Source organism: Scyliorhinus torazame, chromosome 27 (genome assembly GCF_047496885.1).
Source record: "Scyliorhinus torazame isolate Kashiwa2021f chromosome 27, sScyTor2.1, whole genome shotgun sequence".
NCBI lineage: Eukaryota > Metazoa > Chordata > Chondrichthyes > Carcharhiniformes > Scyliorhinidae > Scyliorhinus > Scyliorhinus torazame.
Genome location: NC_092733.1, coordinates 33025533 through 33046888, shown reverse-complemented (window position 1 = coordinate 33046888; position 21356 = coordinate 33025533). Strand labels below are relative to the sequence as shown.

General features: G+C 46.6%; 1 protein-coding gene across 2 annotated transcripts in view; it reads left to right on the top strand.

The window, feature by feature from the left end:
* Window positions 1-14334: 14334 nt before the first annotated feature.
* Window positions 14335-21356, top strand: part of LOC140403344 (pancreatic secretory granule membrane major glycoprotein GP2-like) — a 126357-nt gene continuing 119335 nt past the window's right edge. Inside the window, exons 1-2 of one of the 2 annotated variants that reach the window (XM_072491237.1) lie at window positions 14335-14449; window positions 21196-21244. In XM_072491237.1, coding sequence (XP_072347338.1) covers window positions 21199-21244 — 46 coding nt within the window. In that variant the 5' untranslated portion in view covers window positions 14335-14449; window positions 21196-21198. The remainder of the gene's footprint in view (window positions 14450-21195; window positions 21245-21356) is intronic. The other variant, XM_072491238.1, reaches the window with a different exon arrangement.

The window sequence follows — 21356 nt, the reverse complement described above, 5'->3', positions numbered from 1 at the left end:
GCAGCACAGGGAAACATGGCGGAGGCTCAGGAGCTGGGATTGCCGGCCCAGTGGTCAACAGAACAGCTGGTGAACTTCCTCCAGGAGAGCTTCGCCAAGCAAAGGCAAGAGTATCTGGACCCGATTAAGACGGGGATTGACCGGATGCAGCAAAGATTGGAAGCCCAGGGACAGGCGACCAGAAGATGGAAGAGAGGGTGACTGAGCACGAGGACCAGCTCACCGCGATGGCGGTGGAGATGGATTTGATGAAGGACCACCAGAAAAGGCTGCAGGAGGTGGACAGGGCGCACAGAGCACTTGCGAGGAAGCCGCAGACGAAAGGGCCACCGAGGGCGATGGTGCAATTGCACCGGTTCCTGGACAAGGAGCAGATCTTGAGGTGGGCCAGGGAGACGAGGAGCTGCAAATGGGAGAATAACGAGCTGTGCATTTACCAGGACTTGGGTACTGAACTGGCTAAGAGAAGGGCGAGCTTTAACAAAGTAAAATCGTCCCTCTTCAAGAAGGGGGTGAAGTTCGGCATGCTGTACCCAGCTCGTTTGTGGGTCAACTATGAAGGTCAAGAACTATATTTTGCATCGTCGGAGGAGGCGATGAACTTTGTGAAAGACAGGGGACTAGCTGGTGATGGAGGACATTGAACTTGGGGACGGGTAAATCTGTGCTTGTTCTGCTTAATTCCGTTTCATAGAATCATAGAATTTACAGTGCAGCAGGAGGCCATTCGGCCCATCGAGTCTGCACCAGCTCTTGGAAAGAGCACCCTACCCAAGGTTAACACCTCCACCCTATCCCCATAACCCAGTAACCCCACCCAACACTAAGGGCAATTTTGGACAGTAAGGGCAATTTATCATGGCCAATCCACCTAACCTGCACATCTTTGGACTGTGGGAGGAAACCGGAGCACCCAGAGGAAACCCACGCACACACGGGGAGGATATGCAGACTCCGCACAGACAGTGACCCAAGCTGGAATCGAACCTGGGACCCTGGAGCTGTGAAGCAATTGTGCTATCCACAATGCTACCGTGCTGCCTTTTCTTTTGGGTTTTGTATGGATTGGTTTTGTACCAAGTTTTGGGCCATTGCTCAGAGTTGTCTGTGGGTTAACTTTGTTTTAATTGGGGGATGGTGAGTGGAATTTTCTTCTTTGGGTTTGTTGGGGATTGTAATTTGCTTATGTATGTTCGAACGGCGGGGGGCGGGGGGGGGGGAGATCAGTGGGGGGTAGAATGCTTGGCGCCATGGCCAGGGGCTACCAGGCTAGCTGGGCGGGCTGGCTCACGGAATCGCAGTGGGGGGCGAGCAAGTAATTTGTTTGTTACGGGGGGTCGGGATTGTTGTTTTGTTCTGAGAACTGTTCTGCTGACAGGGGAGGGACTGGCGCGTGGAGACAAAGAGGAGGTCGATGATGGTGGACACCCGAGGGCGGGCTGGAGGCTGGCCTAAGAAGGGTGATGGTTGATCGGCGGTGGGGGGGGGGGGGGGGTGGGGGGGTTATTTGATAAAGTTTAACAGGAAAAAAATGCAGAAAATGAATATGTTTTCATCCTCTAGAAATTGGAGGCTCACCACATTTCACCCAAACATTACAATTAAAAATGTTAAAAAATATAAGACACTTAAAAATCAATTAATTGACAAAGCTTCCAAATACGACCTGCAGGCACTTTGTTTTGGAATGTTTAAAAACCAAGGTGAGGAAAGTTGCCACCTCTTGGTTGAAGTTAAAGCTGTAAGAGACTTCCACTTCATCAGCATCAAAGTTCAGAACACAACCAATCACATCATTCTCCCCCAACTTATGCTTTTAACAATGGCGGCTGCTGCAGCCTCAAAAAGGCTCCAAGCAGATTTTTGACAATGGGGCCTCACTGTGCAGGCGTGCCCGCTCAACGGGTGGGGGAGGGCTGATTCTGTGTCACAGAATTCAGATTCTGTTATCCGTGTTCTAACTTGCTTCTTTACATTCCTCTGCGATGGTTAGACAACATTCCGCACAATTACCATCAATTAGATCTGTTGAGCCGCTCGCAGAAAAATACTTTTCACTGTACCTCGGTACACGTGACAACAAACAAATCCAATCCAAATTTATGAACAGGAACTGGACACGTTGGAATTTATTCAATCAATAACATTCCTGGATTATTAACCTCACTTTGTCTTTTAACCAGAAGCAACATCTTCCCTGCTTGTTCACCTCCTATATGCTCCCTTTTTAAAAAATTCTCTCCTTTGTCCATCAAACACTCCGAGGAAAGGTACAGCACAGGGTTAGATACAGAGTAAATCTCCCTCTACACTGTCCCCATCAAACACTCCCAGGACAGGGACAGCACGGGGTTAGATCCAGAGTAAATCTCCCTCTACACTGTCCCCATCAAACACTCCCAGGACAGGTACAGCAGGGGGATAGATACAGAATAAAGCTCCCTCTACACTGTCGCATCAAACACTCCCAGGACAGGGACTGCACGGGGTTAGATACAGAGTAAAGCTCCCTCTACACTGCCCCCATCAAACACTCCCAGGACAGGTACAGCACGGGGTTAGATATAGAGTAAAGCTCCCTCTACACTGTCCCCATCAAACACTCCCAGAACAGGTACAGCACAGGGTTAGACACAGAATAAAGATCTCTCTACACTGTCCCCATCAAACACTCCCAGGACAGGTACAGCACGGGGTTAGATACAGAATAAAGCTCCCTCTCCACTGTCCCCATCAAACACTCCCAGAACAGGTACAGCACAGGGTTAGACACAGAATAAAGATCTCTCTACACTGTCCCCATCAAACACTCCCAGGACAGGTACAGCACGGGGTTAGACACAGAATAAAGCTCCCTCTGCACTGTCCCCATCAAACACTCCCAGGACAGGGACAGCACAGGGTTAGATCCAGAGTAAAGCTCCCTCTACACTGTCCCCATCAAACACTCCCAGGACAGGTACAGCAGGGGGATAGATACAGAATAAAGCTCCCTCTACACTGTCGCATCAAACACTCCCAGGACAGGGACTGCACGGGGTTAGATACAGAGTAAAGCTCCCTCTACACTGCCCCCATCAAACACTCCCAGGACAGGTACAGCACGGGGTTAGATATAGAGTGAAGCTCCCTCTACACTGTCCCCATCAAACACTCCCAGAACAGGTACAGCACAGGGTTAGACACAGAATAAAGATCTCTCTACACTGTCCCCATCAAACACTCCCAGGACAGGTACAGCACGGGGTTAGATACAGAATAAAGCTCCCTCTACACTGTCCCAATCAAACACTCCCAGGACAGGGACAGCACGGGGTTAGATACAGAGTAAAGCTCCCTCTACACTGTCCCCATCAAACACTCCCAGGACAGGTACAGCACGGGGTTAGATACAGAATAAAGCTCCCTCTACACTGTCCCAATCAAACACTCCCAGGACAGGTACAGCACGTGGTTAGATACAGAATAAAGCTCCCTCTACACTGTCCCAATCAAACACTCCCAGGACAGGTACAGCACGGGGTTAGATACAGAATAAAGCTCCCTCTACACTGTCCCAATCAAACACTCCCAGGACAGGGACAGCACGGGGTTAGATACAGAGTAAAGCTCCCTCTACACTGTCCCCATCAAACACTCCCAGGACAGGTACAGCACGGGGTTAGATACAGAATAAAGCTCCCTCTACACTGTCCCAATCAAACACTCCCAGGACAGGTACAGCACGTGGTTAGATACAGAATAAAGCTCCCTCTACACTGTCCCAATCAAACACTCCCAGAACAGGTACAGCACAGGGTTAGACACAGAATAAAGATCTCTCTACACTGTCCCAATCAAACACTCCCAGGACAGGTAAAGCACGGGGTTAGATACAGAGTAAAGCTCCCTCTACACTGTCCCCATCAAACACTCCCAGGACAGGTACAGCACGGGGTTAGATACAGAGTAAAGCTCCCTCGACACTGTCCCCATCAAACACCCCCAGCACAGGAACAGCACAGGATTAGAATATAGAGCATAGAACATTACAGCGCAGTACAGGCCCTTCGGCCCTCGATGTTGCGCCGACCTGTGAAAGCACTCTAAAGCGAATCTACACTATTCCCTTATTGTCCATATGTCTATCCAATGACCATTTTAATGCCCTTAGTGTTGGTGAGTCCACTACTTTTGCAGGCAGGGCATTCTACACCCTTACTACTCTCTGAGTAAAGAACCTACCTCTGACATCTGTCCTATATCTATCTCCCCTCAATTTAAAGCTATGTCCCCTCGTGCTCGACATCACCATCCGAGGAAAAAGGCTCTCACTGTCCACCCTATCTAATCCTCTGAGCAACTTGTATGCCTCAATTAAGTCACCTCTTACCCTTCTCCTCTCTAACGAAAACAGCCTCAAGTCCCTCAGTCTTTCCTTATAAGATCTTTCCTCCATACCAGGCAACATTCTGGTAAATCTCCTCTGCACCCTTTCCAATGCTTCCACATTCCTTCCTATAATGCGGCGACCAGAATTGCACGCAATACACCAAATGCGGCCGCACCAGAGTTTTGTACAGCTGCAACATGACCTCATGGCTCCGAAACTCAATCCCTCTACCAATAAAAGCTAACACACCATATGCCTTCATAATAACCCTTTCAACCTGGGTGGCAACTTTCAGGGATCTATGTACATGGACACCGAGATCTCTCTGCTCATCCACACTGCCAAGAATCTTACCATTAGCACAGTACTCAGTCTTCCTGTTATTCTTCCAAAAAGAATCACCTCACACTTTTCTGCATTAAACTCCATTTGCCACCTCTCAGCCCAGCGCTGCAGCTTATCTATGTCCCTCTGTAACTTGTAACCTCCTTCCGCACTGTCCACAACTCCCACCGACTTTAGTGTAATCTGCAAATTTACTCACCCATCCTTCTACGCCCTCCTCCAGGTCATTTATAAAAATGAAGAACAGCAGTTTTCCCAAAACAGATCCTTGTGGTATACCACTAGTAACTGGACTCCAGTCTGAACATTTCCCATCAACCACCACCCTTTGTCTTCTTCCAGCTAGCCAATTTCTGATCCAAACTGCTAAATCACCCTAAATCCCATGCCTCCGTATTTTCTGCAGTAGCCTACCGTGGGGGACCTTATCAAACGCCTTACTGAAATCCATGTACACCACATCAACTGCTTTACCCTCATCCACCTGTTTAGTCACCTTCTCAAAGAACTCAATAAGGTTTGTGAGGCACGACCTACTCTTCACAAAACAGCGTTGACTATCTCTAATCAAATTATTCCTTTCCAGATGATTATACACCCTATCTCTTATAAACCTTTCCAAGATTTTGCCCACCACAGAAGTAAGGCTCACTGGTCTATAGTTACTGGGGTTGTCCCTACTCCCCTTCTTGAACAAGGGGACAACATTTGTGATTCTCCAGTCTTTTGGCACTATTCCTGTAGACATAGATGACTTAAAGATCAAAGCCAAAGGCTCAGCAATCTCCTCCCTAGCTGCCAAAGAATCCAAGGAAAGATCCCATCCGGCACAGGGGACTTATCAATTTTCACACTTTCCAGAATTGCTAACACCTCCTCATGAACCACAAGCCCTTCTAGTCTAGTAGCCTGAATCTCAGTATTCTCCTCGAGAACATTGTCTTTTTCCTGTGTGAATACTGACAAAAAATATTCATTTAGCACCTCTCCTATCTCCTCGGACTCCAAGCACAACTTCTCACTACTGTCCTTGACTGGCCCTACTCTTACCCTAGTCATTCATTTATTCCTGACATATCTATAGAAAGCTTTAGGGTTATCCTTGATCCTACCTGCCAAAGACTTCTCATGTCCCCTCCTGGCTCTTCTTAGCTCTCTCTTTAGGTCCTTCCTAGCTAACTTGTAACTCTCGAGCGCCCTAACTGAACCTTCATGTCTCATCTTTACATAAGCCTCCTTCTTCCTCTTGACAAGTGTTTCGACTGCTTTAGTAAACGGCGGTTCCCTTGCTCGACCACTTCCTCCCTGCCTGACAGGTACATATTTATCAAGGACACGCAGTAGCTGTTCCTTGAACAAGCTCCACATTTCCATTGAGCCCATCTCCTGCAGGTTTCCTCTCCATCCGATGCATCCTAAGTCTCACCTCATCGCATCATAATTGCCTTTTAATAGAACATAGAACATAGAACGATACAGCGCAGTACAGGCCCTTCGGCCCACGATGTTGCACCGAAACAAAAGCCATCTAACCTACACTATGCCATTATCATCCATATGTTTATCCAATAAACTTTTAAATGCCCTCAATGTTGGCGAGTTCACTACTGTTGCAGGTAGGGCATTCCACGGCCTCACTACTCTTTGCGTAAAGAACCTACCTCTGACCTCTGTCCCATATCTATTACCCCTCAGTTTAAAGCTATGTCCTCTCCTGCCAGCCATTTCCATCCACGGGAGAAGGCTCTCACTGTCCACCCTATCTAACCCCCTGATCATTTTGTCTGCCTCTATTAAGTCTCCTCTTAACCTTCTTCTCTCCAACGAAAACAACCTCACGTCCATCAGCCTTTCCTCATAAGATTTTCCCTCCATACCAGGCAACATCCTGGTAAATCTCCTCTGCACCCGCTCCAAAGCCTCCACGTCCTTCCTATAATGCGGTGACCAGAACTGTACGCAATACTCCAAATGTGGCCGTACCAGAGTTTTGTACAGCTGCAACATGACCTCCTGACTCCGGAATTCAATCCCTCTACCAATAAGGGCCAACACTCCATAGGCCTTCTTCACAACCCTATCAACCTGGGTGGCAACTTTCCCCCCAGATATAACTCTTGCCCTGCGGTATATACCTATCCCTTTCCATCACTAAAGTAAACGTAATCGAATTGTGGTCACTAACACCAAAGTGCTCACCTACCTCCAAATCTAACAATTGTCCTGGTTCATTACCCAGTACCAAATCCAATATGGCCTCGCCTCTCGTTGGCCTATATACAAACTGTGTCAGGAAACCCTCCTGCACACATTGGACAAAAACAGACCCATGTAAAGTACTCGGACTATAGCGTTTCCAGTCAATATTTGGAAAGTTAAAGTCCCCCATAACAACTACCCTGTTTCTTTCGCTCCTATCCAGAATCATCTTTGCAATCCTTTCCTCTACATCTCTGGAACTTTTCAGAGGCCTATAGAAAACCCCTAACAGGGTGACCTCTCCTTTCCTGTTTCTAACCTCAGCCCATACTACCTCAGTAGACGGGTCCTCATCAAACGTCCTTTCTGCCACCGTAATACTGTCCTTGACTAACAATGCCACCCCTCCCCCTCTTTTACCACCTTCCCTGAGCTTACTGAAATATCTAAACCCCGGCACCTGCAACAACCATTCCTGTCCCTGCTCTATCCATGTCTCCGAAATGGCCACAACATCGAATTCCCAGGTACCAACCCATGCCGCAAGTTCACCCACCTTATTCCGGATGCTCCTGGCATTGAAGAAGACACACTTTAAACCACCTTCCTGCCTGCCGGTACACTCCTGCAACTTTAAAACCTTACTCATGACATCACTACTCTCAACCCCCTGTATACTGGAGCTACAATTCAGGTTCCCAAGCCCCTGCTGAACTAGTTTAAACCCTCCTGAAGAGCATTAGCAAATTTGCCCCCCAGGATATTGGTACCCCTCTGGTCCAGGTGTAGACCATCCCGTTTGTAGAGGTCCCACCGACCCCAGAATGAGCCCCAATTATCCAGAAATCTGAAACCCTCCCTCCTGCACCATCCCTGTGGCCACATGTTCAACTCCTCTCCCTCCTATTCCTCGTCTTGCTATCACGTGGCACGGGTAACAACCCAGAGATAATAACTCTGTTTGTCCTGGATCTAAGTTTCCACCCTAGCTCCCTGAATTCCTGCCTTACATCCCTATCCCTTTTCCTACCTATGTCGTTGGTACCTATGTGGACCACGACTTGGGGCAGCTCCCCCTTAAGGATCCCAAAAACACGATCCGAGACATCACGCACCCTGGCACCTGGGAGGCAACACACCAACCGCGAGTCTCTCTCGTTCCCACAGAATCTCCTATCTATCCGCCTAACTATGGAGTCTCCAATGACTAATGCTCTACTCCTCTCCCCCCTTCCCTTCTGAGCAACAAGGACAGACTCTGTGCAGGGACCTGTACCCCATGGCTTACCCCTGGTAAGTCGTCCCCTGGTAAAGTTGGCCAGGGAGCAGGAAGGGGTTAAATGACAAGCTGATCATGCTATTATGTATTTTCTTTTATTCCCTTTTCTTCCCATGTACTTAATGATCTGTTGAGCTGCTCGCAGAAAAATACTTTTCACTGTACCTCGGTACACGTGACAACAAACAAATCCAATCCAATCCAATCCAATCCAACAATTCAGCTTGCTGTGCTGAAAGATTATCTGGAAGAGTGTCTGCCTCTCTGGTTCCATGGGGGGGGGACACAATAGCATAGCCAGAGCAGCATTTCCCTTTGTGATTTCTGAGCGCTGACCCACTCTGGGTTGGTCAGGGAGACCTGACTGAGGTCTGCGCGTTACTAGGTGGGTAACCGTCTCACAACAGTGTGCCATCTTCAGTGTTGGGTAGTAAGGTACCAGGGTTAAGGGTTGTACATTGTTTAATAGATAGGTTAGTGTTTGTCAAAAGTTCTACTTGGGACCTAATTGTCCGTGCTGGAGTCAGGTGCTGGGTTGCGCATTTAGTGAGGGGAATTTCCAGTGAGTGGGGCACATGTAGAGCGGTCTGGGTGATTCAGGGTGATCGCCTGGGCTTGTTGTCCTGCATAATCTGCAGCGGCTAGGGCTGACAAGCAGCCGGGCAGGCCTCTCGCCATGGCCTCTAATTGAATGCTAAAATAAGCGACTGGTCTCTGTTTGCCTCCGTGATCCTGGGTGAGCGCAGATTGGGCGAACCCGGATTTGGGTTGTACGAAAAGATGACAGTGTCTGGCGTAGTCTCGGAGGCCGAAAGCGGGGCAGAGGTCAGTGTCGAGTTGGGTGTTCTGGTCTACAAACAGGCCAACACGCTGGAGATGGGGGTAACACTATTTTATTAACTACTCAACTGTAATAACATACTGTAAACGTGGGGATCTGCATTACCAGCTTACCTGTGGACCCTGTCCTATCACTAGCTGGGTGAGGCACTCAGCACAGGGTGAATGTCTGTGATGCATGCTGTGAGCTCTGTGCTCTGTGCTGGCTGCTGCTGGAATGAGCGGGAACTCTGCTGTCCCCCGTCTATATAGTGCGTGTGCTCTCACTGGTGATTGGCTGCGATGTTGTGTATGCTGCTTGGTCCGACTGCATGTCCATCAGTGTGTGTGTGATTGCACCATGATATGCTGATGTATATCATGACAGTCAGAGTCTGTTTCAACGCCAGAAAGGAATTGTGTGTCTTTGGTCCACGTTAAGGCTTCAGGTCGCGCTGTCAGGACAAGATCCAAGAGAGGAGTGAAACTGACTATCCACTGGCGACAGTGACTTTTCATCCCAAGGAAATGTTTAATTTCCCTGTTAGTCGCCGGGAATGGGGCTGAGCACATGGCTCCAATCTATCTTGGGATAGCCGGCTGGTGTCCTGGAAAAGCTCACGGCCCAGGTATCGGCCCTTTCTGATACGAATTGCAATTTTGCTTTTGATACTTTATGTCCCTTTCTTGTGAGGGCGCGTAATAGAACTACCAAACCGTGTTTCACAAGCCTTTTTACTGGGTGACGCTATGGGTAGTTCATCGACATGTTGAATTCGGGTGGACCCTGCGGGTATATCTTCCAAATCTCTTTTTAGGCATTGGGAGAATGTTGTCGGACTTTCAATGTATCCTTGGGGTAATCTAGTCCAGGTACACTGCTGGCCACGGTAGGTAAAAGCAGACAGAAATTGCGAGTCCTGATGTATGGGGACCGGGAAGAATGCCGGGCACAGATCAACAACAGTATAGTAGCCTGACCCTCCGGGAATACTGGTCAGGAAGGTCACTGGGTTTGGCACTAGGTTTTTTTTAAGTCTTCTGGATGTTAAAAGGAGAGCTTACAGATGACTTAGTGTTATATTGTTTGGGGGTTGCATTTGAATTAATGGTTGCTACGATGTTCACTGTTTGTTTCAAAAAGGTTAACTTGAATTCATTTTGCTTAAAAAATCATTTCCCATTTCTGCTGTACACCTGTAGAGTGGGCCGTGTGCGCCCCATACCACAATCTATTAAAAGTTGTGGGTCAGGTGAACTCCATGATACAGTCCATAATACACCAGCAGCAGTGCACACCTCCCTGATAAACTCAATTAATTCAATGCTCGGTTCGAGCAGGAAACCATCAAACCGCTGTCAACTGCCCGAGCAGCCCTGGACACACCCATACTCACCATCACAGCTTCCGAAGTCAGATCGGCCTTCTTGAAAGTGAACTCTCGGAAGGCGTGCACTCAGACCTGTGCAGGCCAGCTGGCAGATGGGTTCACAGATCTTCAACCTGTCCCTACCCCGTTCCGAGGTCCCCACCTGCTTCAAGAAGACCACCATCATACCGGTGCCAAAGAAGAACCAGGCAACGTGCCTCAATGACTACTGTCCAGCGGCCTTTACATTGATCGTAATGAAGTGTTTCGCGAGGTTGGTCATGAGGTACATCAACTCCATACTCCCAGAATGCCTAGATCCACTGTAATTCACATACCGCCACAACAGGTCCACAGCAGACACCATCTCCCTGGCCCTACACTCATCCCTGGAGCATCTCGACAACAAGGACTCCTACATCAGACACCTATTCATTGACTACAACTCCACCTTCACCACCATAATCCCAGCCAAGCTCAAATCAAAATTCCAAAACCTAGGATATGGCTCCTCATTCTGCAACTGGATCCTCAACGTTCTGATCCATAGACATCAATCGGTAAGAATAAACAACAACACCTCCTCCGTGTTCCCAATACCAGGGCCCCACCTCCCATTCATTGACTCTGTCTACACCTCCCGCTGCCTGGGGAAAGCGGGCAGCATAATGAAAGACCCCTCCCACCCAGCTTACTCACTCTTCCATAAGACCACACAACATCGGAGCAGAATTAGGGCACTTGGTCAATCGAGTCTGCTCCACCATTACAATATAAATATAATCCAAATATAATCCAACTTCTTCCATCTGGCAGCAGATACAAAACTCTGAGAACACGCACTAACAGCTTCAAAAACAGATTCTTCCCCGCTGTAACCAGACTCCTAAATGACCCTCTTATGGACTGACCTGATCTCTCCACACATCTTCTCTACTGAGCAGTCCTACACTCCGTGTGCTTCACCCGATGCCTGTGTCTCTGTATTTACATTGGGTATTTGTGTCTGCCCGATGTGTTTTATTTTCATGTACGGAATGATGTGTCTGAGCTGCATAGGAGGCAGGATGTGCCTCGCTAGTGAGTCTGCGAACATGTCCCGTAGGTGTGGGGGGTTCGGACGTGTACAGCCCTCGGTAAAACGTCTCGACCTCACGCCACACAAGACGCCAGGCACACGGACTAGCAATGGGGACCAAATTCGCACCTCAATACGCCAACATCTTCACGCACAAGTTCGAACAAGACTTCCTCTGCGCACAGAGAACCTTCAACCGACGTTATACACCAGATACATCGATGACATTTTTTTCCTTTGTACCCATGGCGAAAACTCACTGAAACGACGACACAGTGAGTTCAATAAGTTCCATTCCACCATCAGACTCACCATGGACTAATCTCCAGATGTTCAAGACATTTATCAGGGCTGGGTTATCCCCAATCCACATCAACAATAGGTTGTCATGATATCCACATTAACATATCATGGTGCAATCACACACACACTGATGGACAGGTAGATGGACCAACCAACACACACACAACATCGCAGCCAATCACCAGTGAGAGCACACGCACTATAAAACAGGGAACACCACAGTTCCCGCTCATTCTACCAGGAGATAGCTCAGAGCACAGAGCTCACAGCGCGCCACTCAGACATACACCATGTGCTGAGTGCCTCACTAAGATAGTGCTGGGGCTGGGCCCACAGGTTAGCTGGTGAAGTACGAACCACAGCCAGAAGTTAACAGTTATTATTGAACAAGTTTGTTTGTGTATCGGAACACCCAACACGACATGATACCAGGTCTGGAAACTCGCCAGCGACTGTGAGACCTACCTGCACCTCTTCAGAGATCCGCCATCCTGCGCCATGGACATCATCAGCCCGCCGCAGCCGCTCCGAATCGCTGGAAATCTTGGCGTCAACTGGAAGCTGTTTAAACAGCGCTTCCAGCTCTTCCTAGAAGCCACAGACAGGGAGAATGCATCGGACACCAGGAAGATCGCCCTCCTCCTCTCCACGGCAGGGCAACACGCCATCCTCATCTACAACTCCCTGGCATTCGCGGAAGGCGAGGACAAGACAAAATACAAGACGGTCCTTCTAAAATTTGAGGAACACTTCAGCGTTGAAGTTAATGAGAGCTTCGAGAGGTCCCTCTTCCAGCAGCGCCTGCAGGGTAAGGCTGAGCCTTTTCAATCTTATCTAACACACCTCCGTATCCTCGTGCAGTCCTGCGGCTATGAGGCCACCTCCAACTCCATGATTCGGGATCAGATAGTTTTTGGGACACCTCGGACACCCTACGCCAGCAGCTCCTCAAAATAAAGCGCCTCACCCTAGCCACCGTCATCGAAACCTGCGTCCTCCACGAAAACGCGACCAGCCGGTACTCCCAATTCCAGGCGGCCGAATCGGCGCGGCAGGGGTCCTACGAGGCCGAGCGGGTCCAGTCGATCGCGTTCCTCCCGGCCCGCGGCCCGGACGAGGGCAGCCATTTTGCGCGCTTTCCAAGGCCTCCCGCGCTTGTACGCCCCAGAAGAGGGGACGTCGACGCAGAGGGAAGTGATGCGCAGTCGCGCTCTACACAGGACCGCACCGCGCATGCAGGGTAGCGCAACGAACGACATGACATCACGACGTGCGCCAACTGTGGATCTGCACACTTAAAGCGGCAATGTCCAGCCAAAGCGCGACAATGCCTCCGCTGTGGCAGGATGGGCCACTACGCTGCCTGCTGTCGAGCAGCTCAACCTGCCAACTCTCCGCAATTCCGCCAGCCTCGCAGGGACGTGCGGGCCATTCAGCCCCCATACACCGAGTCTACCCTGACGACGTGCAGACCGGTGATACCGACGACCGGGAACCCTTCCGCGTCGTGGTAATAGACAGGAACCGGATGTCCCCAAGTCGGACCCACCAGCCGATGCCAGTGCACAGCATTAATCCGGGCGATGAATGGTGTGCCACCCTAACGGTCAACCCGAATTTGTCGCCCACCTAATAGACTGGACTTAGGAGCCTGTTTGCACATTGGACTCACTGCATTGTTGTGCAATACTGTTAATGTGTTTCTTTCTTGTCGTTTCAGGAGTTCTCTTTTGATATTTGATGATTGCATTTGTTTTGTTCGTGGTACAACCTCGTTGCTCTGTTGCACCCGACACCTTCCTATGTATATAGTTTAGCCTCATGTACATGTTGTAAATATTGCACACACATACTCAGCCGCACTCAGTACACACCAATATTCATTACCATGTAGGCACATATCCTTGTGAAAAGGGGGGATGTCATGATATCCACATTAACATATCATGGTGCAATCACACACACACTGATGGACAGGTAGTTGGACCAACCAACACACACACAACATCGCAGCCAATTACCAGTGAGAGCACACGCACTATAAAACAGGGAACACCACAGTTCCCGCTCATTCTACCAGGAGATAGTTCAGGGCACAGAGCTCACAGCGCGCCACTCAGACATACACCATGTGCTGAGTGCCCCTCTAAGATAGTGCTAGGGCTGGGTCCACAGGTTAGCTGGTGAAGCACGAACCACAGCCAGAAGTTAATAGTTATTATTGTACAGAATAATAAAACAGCGTTGTACCATCTACAACTGTGTTGGTTCGTTTGTGTGTCGGAACACCCAACACGACATAGGTGACAATTAAAAACTTGTTTTGATCAGGTTTAGATTTGTGGTTGGAATCTATGTCGGGCCGGTTGGTTCAATGAATGTGAAGAATGTTGCGAAACAGGACAAGCACTTTGCCAGAAACTGGGACTGTGAGTGACAGGGGCTGGATTACATTACCCAATGCAGAGCACATGACACAAGCACAATCACATTTCCCCCTCCAGCCAGACTATTGGGTAAGCTTTGTTCTCCAGGGAGCAAATCAGAATTCTGGTCCAGTCCGTTTCCCTTATAAGTAGTCAGAGGCTGCCATGAATAGCATTCAACACTGAGCAACAGGCAAGCTTACAGAACCTCCTCCAGCTCACACGGGAACACCTCCTGAGGCTCCGGTACGCAGTCAGGTATGAATTAGAATGAAGAATATGCGACGGGCAGCAAGGTGGTGCAGTGGTTAGCACTGCTGCCTCACGGCGACGAGGTCCCAGGTTCGATCCCGGCTCTGGGTCACTGTCCATGTGGAGTTTGCACATTCTCCCCATGTCCGTGTGGGTTTCGCCCCCACAACCCAAAGATGTGCAGGGCAGGTGGATTGGCCACGCTAAATTACCCCTTCATTGGAAAAAATGAATTGGGTACTCTAAATTTATTTATAAAAAAGAATTTAGACTGTGCTGAGAGGTGTATCACTGTTTTAAACATGGGCTCAGGTCTGTGTATGTTCTCCAGTCCCAATACAGAGCTGCTGAATGACCTGAGTCATTGAGGAGACTGGAGATGGATCTGGATGATGAATACAGCAAGTCACAAACAAACGTGGTTTAACCATGGATGGTGGTGGGGGACAGGAGGGCAGTGCGGTGCTGGATTCAAACAAGAAAGATTAATATTGGGGTCAAAGCATAATCTGTGGGATTCGGCGTTGGCGGGATCCTCCGGCTCGCGGGCAGCGCGCCCATAAGCGCGAGTTTACCGATGGTGTGACCACAATGGCCGGCTGCGGGAATGGAGAATCTCAAACAATGTTAATCAAGGATATAACCAAGGGATGCTCATTCCAAAAGAGAGAGAGACTTTAGCACTATCGATAGATAAACTCAATGTTTACTATCCCACTCCCACAGAGACTTCACTCACTATAGATAGATAAACTCAATGTTTACTATCCCACTCCCAGAGAGTGACTTCACTCACTATGGATAGATAAACTCAATGTTTACTATCCCACTCCCAGAGAGACTTCACTCACTATAGATAGATACATTCAATGTTTACTATCCCACTCCCAGAGAGACTTCACCCACTATAGATAGATAAACTCAATGTTTACTATCCCACTCCCAGAGAGACTTCACTCACTATAGATAGAGAAACTCAATGTTTACTATCCCAGTCCCAGAGAGACTTCACTCACTATAGATAGAGAAACTCAATGTTTACCATCCCAGTCCCAGAGAGACTTCACTCACTATAGGTAGATAAACTCAATGTGTACGATCCCAGTCCCAGAGAGACTTCACTCACTATAAATAGATAAACTCAATGTTTACTACCCCACTCCCAGAGAGAGAGACTTCACTCACTATAAATAGATAAACATAATGTTTACTATCCCACTCCCAGAGAGAGAGTTCACTCACTATAGATAGATAAACTCAATGTTTACAATCCCAGTTCCAGAGAGACTTCACTCACTATAAATAGATAAACTCAATGTTTACTACCCCACTCCCAGAGAGACTTCACTCACTATAAATAGATAAACATAATGTTTACTATCCCACTCCCAGAGAGAGAGTTCACTCACTATAGATAGATAAACTCAATGTTTACTGTCCCACTCCCAGAGAGAGACTTCACTCAATATAGATAGATAAACTCAATGTTTACTATCCCACTCCCAGGGAGACTTCACTCACTATCGATAGATAAACTCAATGTTTACTACCCCACTGCCAGAGAGAGAGACTTCACTCACTATCGATAGATAAACTCAATGTCTACTATCCCACTGCCAGAGAGAGACTTCACTCACTATAGATAGACAAACTCAATGTTTACTAGCTCACTCCCAGAGAGAGAGACTTCACTCACTACAGATAGATAAACTCAATGTCTACTATCCCACTCCCAGAGAGACTTCACTCACTATAGATAGATAAACTCATTGTTCACTATCCCACGCCCCGAGAGACTATACTCATGATAGATAGATAAATTCAATGTTTACTATGCCACTCCCAGAGAGAGACTTCACTCACTATAGATAGATAAACTCAATGTTTACTATCCCACTCCCAGAGAGAGACTTCACTCACTATAGATAGATAAACTCAATGTTTACTATCCCACTCCCAGAGAGACTTCACTCACTATAGATAGATAAACTCAATGTTTACTATCCCACTCCCAGACAGACTTCACTCACTATCGATAGATAAACTCAATGTTTACTATCCCACTCCCAGAGAGAGAGACTTCACTCAATAGAGATAGATAAACTCAATGTTTTCTATCCCTCTCCCAGAGAGAGACTTCACTCACTATAGATAGATAAACTCAATGTTTACTATCCCACTCCCAGAGAGACTTCACTCACTATCGATAGATAAACTCAATGTTTACTATCCCACTCCCAGAGAGAGAGACTTCACTCAATAGAGATAGATAAACTCAATGTTTTCTACCCTCTCCCAGAGAGAGACTTCACTCACTATAGATAGATAAACTCAATGTTTACAATCCTGCTCCCAGAGAGAGACTTCACTCACTATTGATAGATAAACTCAATGTTTAATATCCCACTCCCAGAGACAGACTTTACTCTCTATAAATAGATAAACTCAATGTTTATTATCCCACTCCCAGAGAGACTTCACTCACTATAAATAGATAAACTCAATGTTTTCTATCCCACTCCCAGAGAGACTATACTCACGATAGATAGATAAACTGAATGTTTACTATCCCAGTCCCAGGGAGACTTCACTCACTATAGATAGATAAACTCAATGTTTACTATCCCACTCGCAGAGAGAGACTTCACTCACTATAGATAGATAAACTCAATGTTTACTATCCCACTCCCAGAGAAACTTCACTCACGAGAGGTAGATAAACTCAGTGTTTACTATCCCACTCCCAGAGTGACTTCACTCACTATAGATAGATAAACTCAATGTTTGCTATCCCACTCCAAGAGAGACTTCACTCACTTTCGATAGATAAACTCAATGTTTACTATCCCACTACCAGAGAGACTTCACTCACGAGAGGTAGATAAACTCAGTGTTTACTATCCCACTCCCAGAGAGACTTCACTCACTATAGATACATTAAGTCAATGTTTACTATCCCACTCCCAGAGAGACTTCACTCACCAGAGATAGATAAACTCAGTGTTTACTATCCCACTCCCAGAGTGACTTCACTCACTGTAGATAGACAAACTCAATGTTTACTATCCAACTACCAGAGAGAGACTTCACTCACTAGAGACAGATAAATTCAATGTTTACAATCCCGCTCCCAGAGAGAGACTTCACTCACTATTGATGGATATACTCAATGTTTTCTATCCCACTCCCAGAGACAGACTTCACTCACTATAAATAGATAAACTCAATGTTTTCTATCCCACGTCCCAAGAGACTATACTCACTATAGATCGATAAACTCAATGCTTACTATCCCACTTCCAGAGAGACTTCACTCACTTTCGATAGGTAAACGCAATGTTTCTACCCCACTCCCAGAGAGACTTCACTCACTATAGATTGATAAACTCAGTGTTTACTCTCCCACTCCCAGAGAGAGACTTCACTCAATATAGATAGATAAACTCAATGTCTACTATCCCTCTGCCAGAGAGAGTTCACTCACGATAGATAGATAAACTCAATGTTTACTATCCGAATCCCAGAGAGACTTCACTCACAATAGATAGATCAACTCAATGTATACTATCCCACTCAGAGAGAGATACTTCACTCACTATAGATAGATAAACTCAATGTTTACTATCCCACTCAGAGAGAGAGACTTCACTCATTATAGATAGATAAACTCAATGTTAACTATCCCACTCCCAGAGAGAGACTTCACTCTCTATAGATAGATAAACTCAATGTTTACTATTCCACTCCCAGAGAGACTTCACTCACGAGAGGTAGATAAACTCAGTGTTTACTATCCCACTCCCAGAGTGACTTCACTCACTACAGATACATAAAGTCAAAGTTTACTATCCCTCTCGCAGAGAGACTTCACTCACCAGAGATAGATAAACTCAGTGTTTACTATCCCACTCCCAGAGTGACTTCACTCACTATAGATAGATAAACTCAATGTTTACTATCCAACTCCCAGAGAGAGACTTAACTCACTAGAGACAGATAAACTCAATGTTTACAATCCCGCTCCCAGAGAGAGACTTCACTCACTAGAGATAGATAAACTCAATGTTTACTATCCTACTCCCAGAGAGACTTCACTCACTATAAATAGATAAACGCAATGTTTTCTATCCCACGTCCCAAGAGACTATACTCACTATAGATAGATAAACTCAATGTTTACTATCCCACTCCCAGAGAGACTTCACTCACTATAGATAGATAAACTCAATGTTTACTATCCCACTCTGTAGAGGGTGCCATCTCCGCTACTGCACTACTGGGCCGATATCTGGGGTTTGAATATCTGTGTGTGTCTCTCTCCAGCTGGCACTGAAACTTCAGAGGCCAGGGGATGTCGCAGTGGGACACTTCCACTGAAGAGAGCACTGATTCAAGCCTGCCGTTTATTCCTAACCGACAGCCTGAGACTTATAGCACACAGATCTCCAGACCCCTACCAATACCCAGGTGATTCTCTCTCTTGCCGGTGGTACAACACCCACCCGGTTCCTACTCCACTAGAGTAGCTTTCCCAAGAGAGAGAATAGGACACTGCTGTTTATTTCCTAACCAGCAGTCTGTCCTGAGTGAATCGCTCAAGATGACCCTCGATTCTTGAACCCGGAATTAAGGTGAGGAGTATTTTAACAATGACTTGGTCAGAGATCGCTGGTGAAAGATTGAAGAATTTAAACGACTCCAATTATCATCAAATCAAGGTTTATTGCAAAACCCAGGTCAAAATCATCAACAGAAGAAACACAATAAAATCTTATGCTCTAATACACACTAAGTCTATTCAAAGGTAATATAGCGGACACAACGAAAATTCTTATGATTACAATTGTCTGATTTCTAGGATAACGAGGTTAGACTCTTTTGTGGAGAATTTCAGTGTCTTCCAGCTGCTCCGGAGATGGCTGCTATTCTCACCTCGCTATGTTGATGGGGTGTTAATTGGATTCTGCTCTGGTGGAGGCCAGGTCATTTACATTTGCATGGGGCTATGACCATCCCATTGTCCTGCTTGCAGGCAGGCCCCCTGTGTATTCCCATGCCCCTTTGTCTGTGTTTTGATGTTATCTTGTTGTCTGGCTCCTTCTTCCTTGTAGCTCCTAGGGGGGTGTTTGTAAATATTTATGTGCTTATGTCCCTACTCAGCTCAGCGGACCAAGCCTGCTGGGAAAACTGGTTCTGTTCTCTTGGCTGAAAAGTCAGTTTACAGTCTCTGGGTTTCTCCAAAAGGGCCGAATTGCCCGAAAACCTTACAACTCCCAGAGAGAGACTTCACTCTCTATAGATAGATAAACTCAATGTTTACTATTCCACTCCCAGAGAGAATTCACTCAGTATAGATTGATAAACTCAATGTTTACTATCCCACTCCCAGAGAGACTTCACTCACTATAAATAGATAAACTCAATGTTTACTATCCCACTCCCAGAGAGACTTCACTCACTATAGATAGATAAACTCAATGTTTACTATCCCACTCCCAGAGAGACTTCACTCACTGTAGATAGATAAACTCAATGTTTTCTATCCCACACAGAGAGAGAGACTTCACTCACTATAGATAGATAAACTCAATGTTTACTATCCCACTCCCAGAGAGAGACTTCACTCTCTATAGATAGATAAACTCAATGTTTACTATTCCACTCCCAGAGAGACTTCACTCACTATAGATTGATAAACTCAATGTTTACTATCCCACTCCCAGAGAGACTTCACTCACTATAGATAGATAAACTCAATGTTTACTATCCCACTCCCAGAGAGACTTCACTCACTATAGATAGATAAACTCAATGTTTACTATCCCACTCCCAGAGAGAGAGACTTCACTCACTATAAATAGATAAACTCAATGTTTACTATCTCACTCCCAGAGAGACTTCACTCACTATAGATAGATAAACTCAATGTTTACTATCTCACTTCCAGAGAGAGAGACTTCACTCACTATAAATAGATAAACTCAATGTTTACTATCTCACTTCCAGAGAGAGAGACTTCACTCACTTTAGATAGATAAACTCAATGTTTACTCTCCCACTCCCAGAGAGACTTCACTCACTATAGATAGATAAACTCAATGCTTACTATCCCACACCCAGAGAGACTTCACTCACTATAGACAGATAAATTCAATGTTTTCTATCCCACTCCCAGAGAGAGACTTCAGTCACTATAGCTAGATAAACTCAATGTTTACTATCCCACTCCCAGAGAGACTTCACTCACTATAGATAGATAAACTCAATGATTACTATCCCACTCCCAGAGAGAGACTTCACTCACTATAGCTAGATAAACTCAATGTTTACTATCCCACTCCCAGAGAGAGAGTTCACTCACTATAGATAGATAAACTCAATGATTACTCTCCCACTCCCAGAGAGACTTCACTCACTCTAGGTAGATAAACTCAATGTTTACTATCCCACTCCCAGAGAGACTTCACTCACTATAGATAGATAAACTCAATGTTTACTATCCCACTCCCAGAGAGAGACTTCACTCACTATAGATAGATAAACTCAATGTTTACTATCCCACTCCCAGAGAGACTTCACTCACTATAGATAGATAAACTCAATGTTTACTATCCCACTCCCAGAGAGAGAGACTTCACTCACTATAGGTAGATAAACTCAATGTTTACTATCCCACCCACAATTTAACATTCTCTCTAATTTTCCCATTGCCGGAATTCTCTCCCATACGGATTGTCTCTTTTCCTTTGCAGGATATGCCGAGTGAGATGAAGACGTTGTTGCTGATTCTGGGATGTCTGAGTGAGTAACATTCATTCAGGACGGTCGGCCATTGTACAACAAATACAATTGTCCACGTTCAGTATCTTCCCCTCAAAACCTCGAGAGGTTCTTCCTGACCAAAGAATTGGTT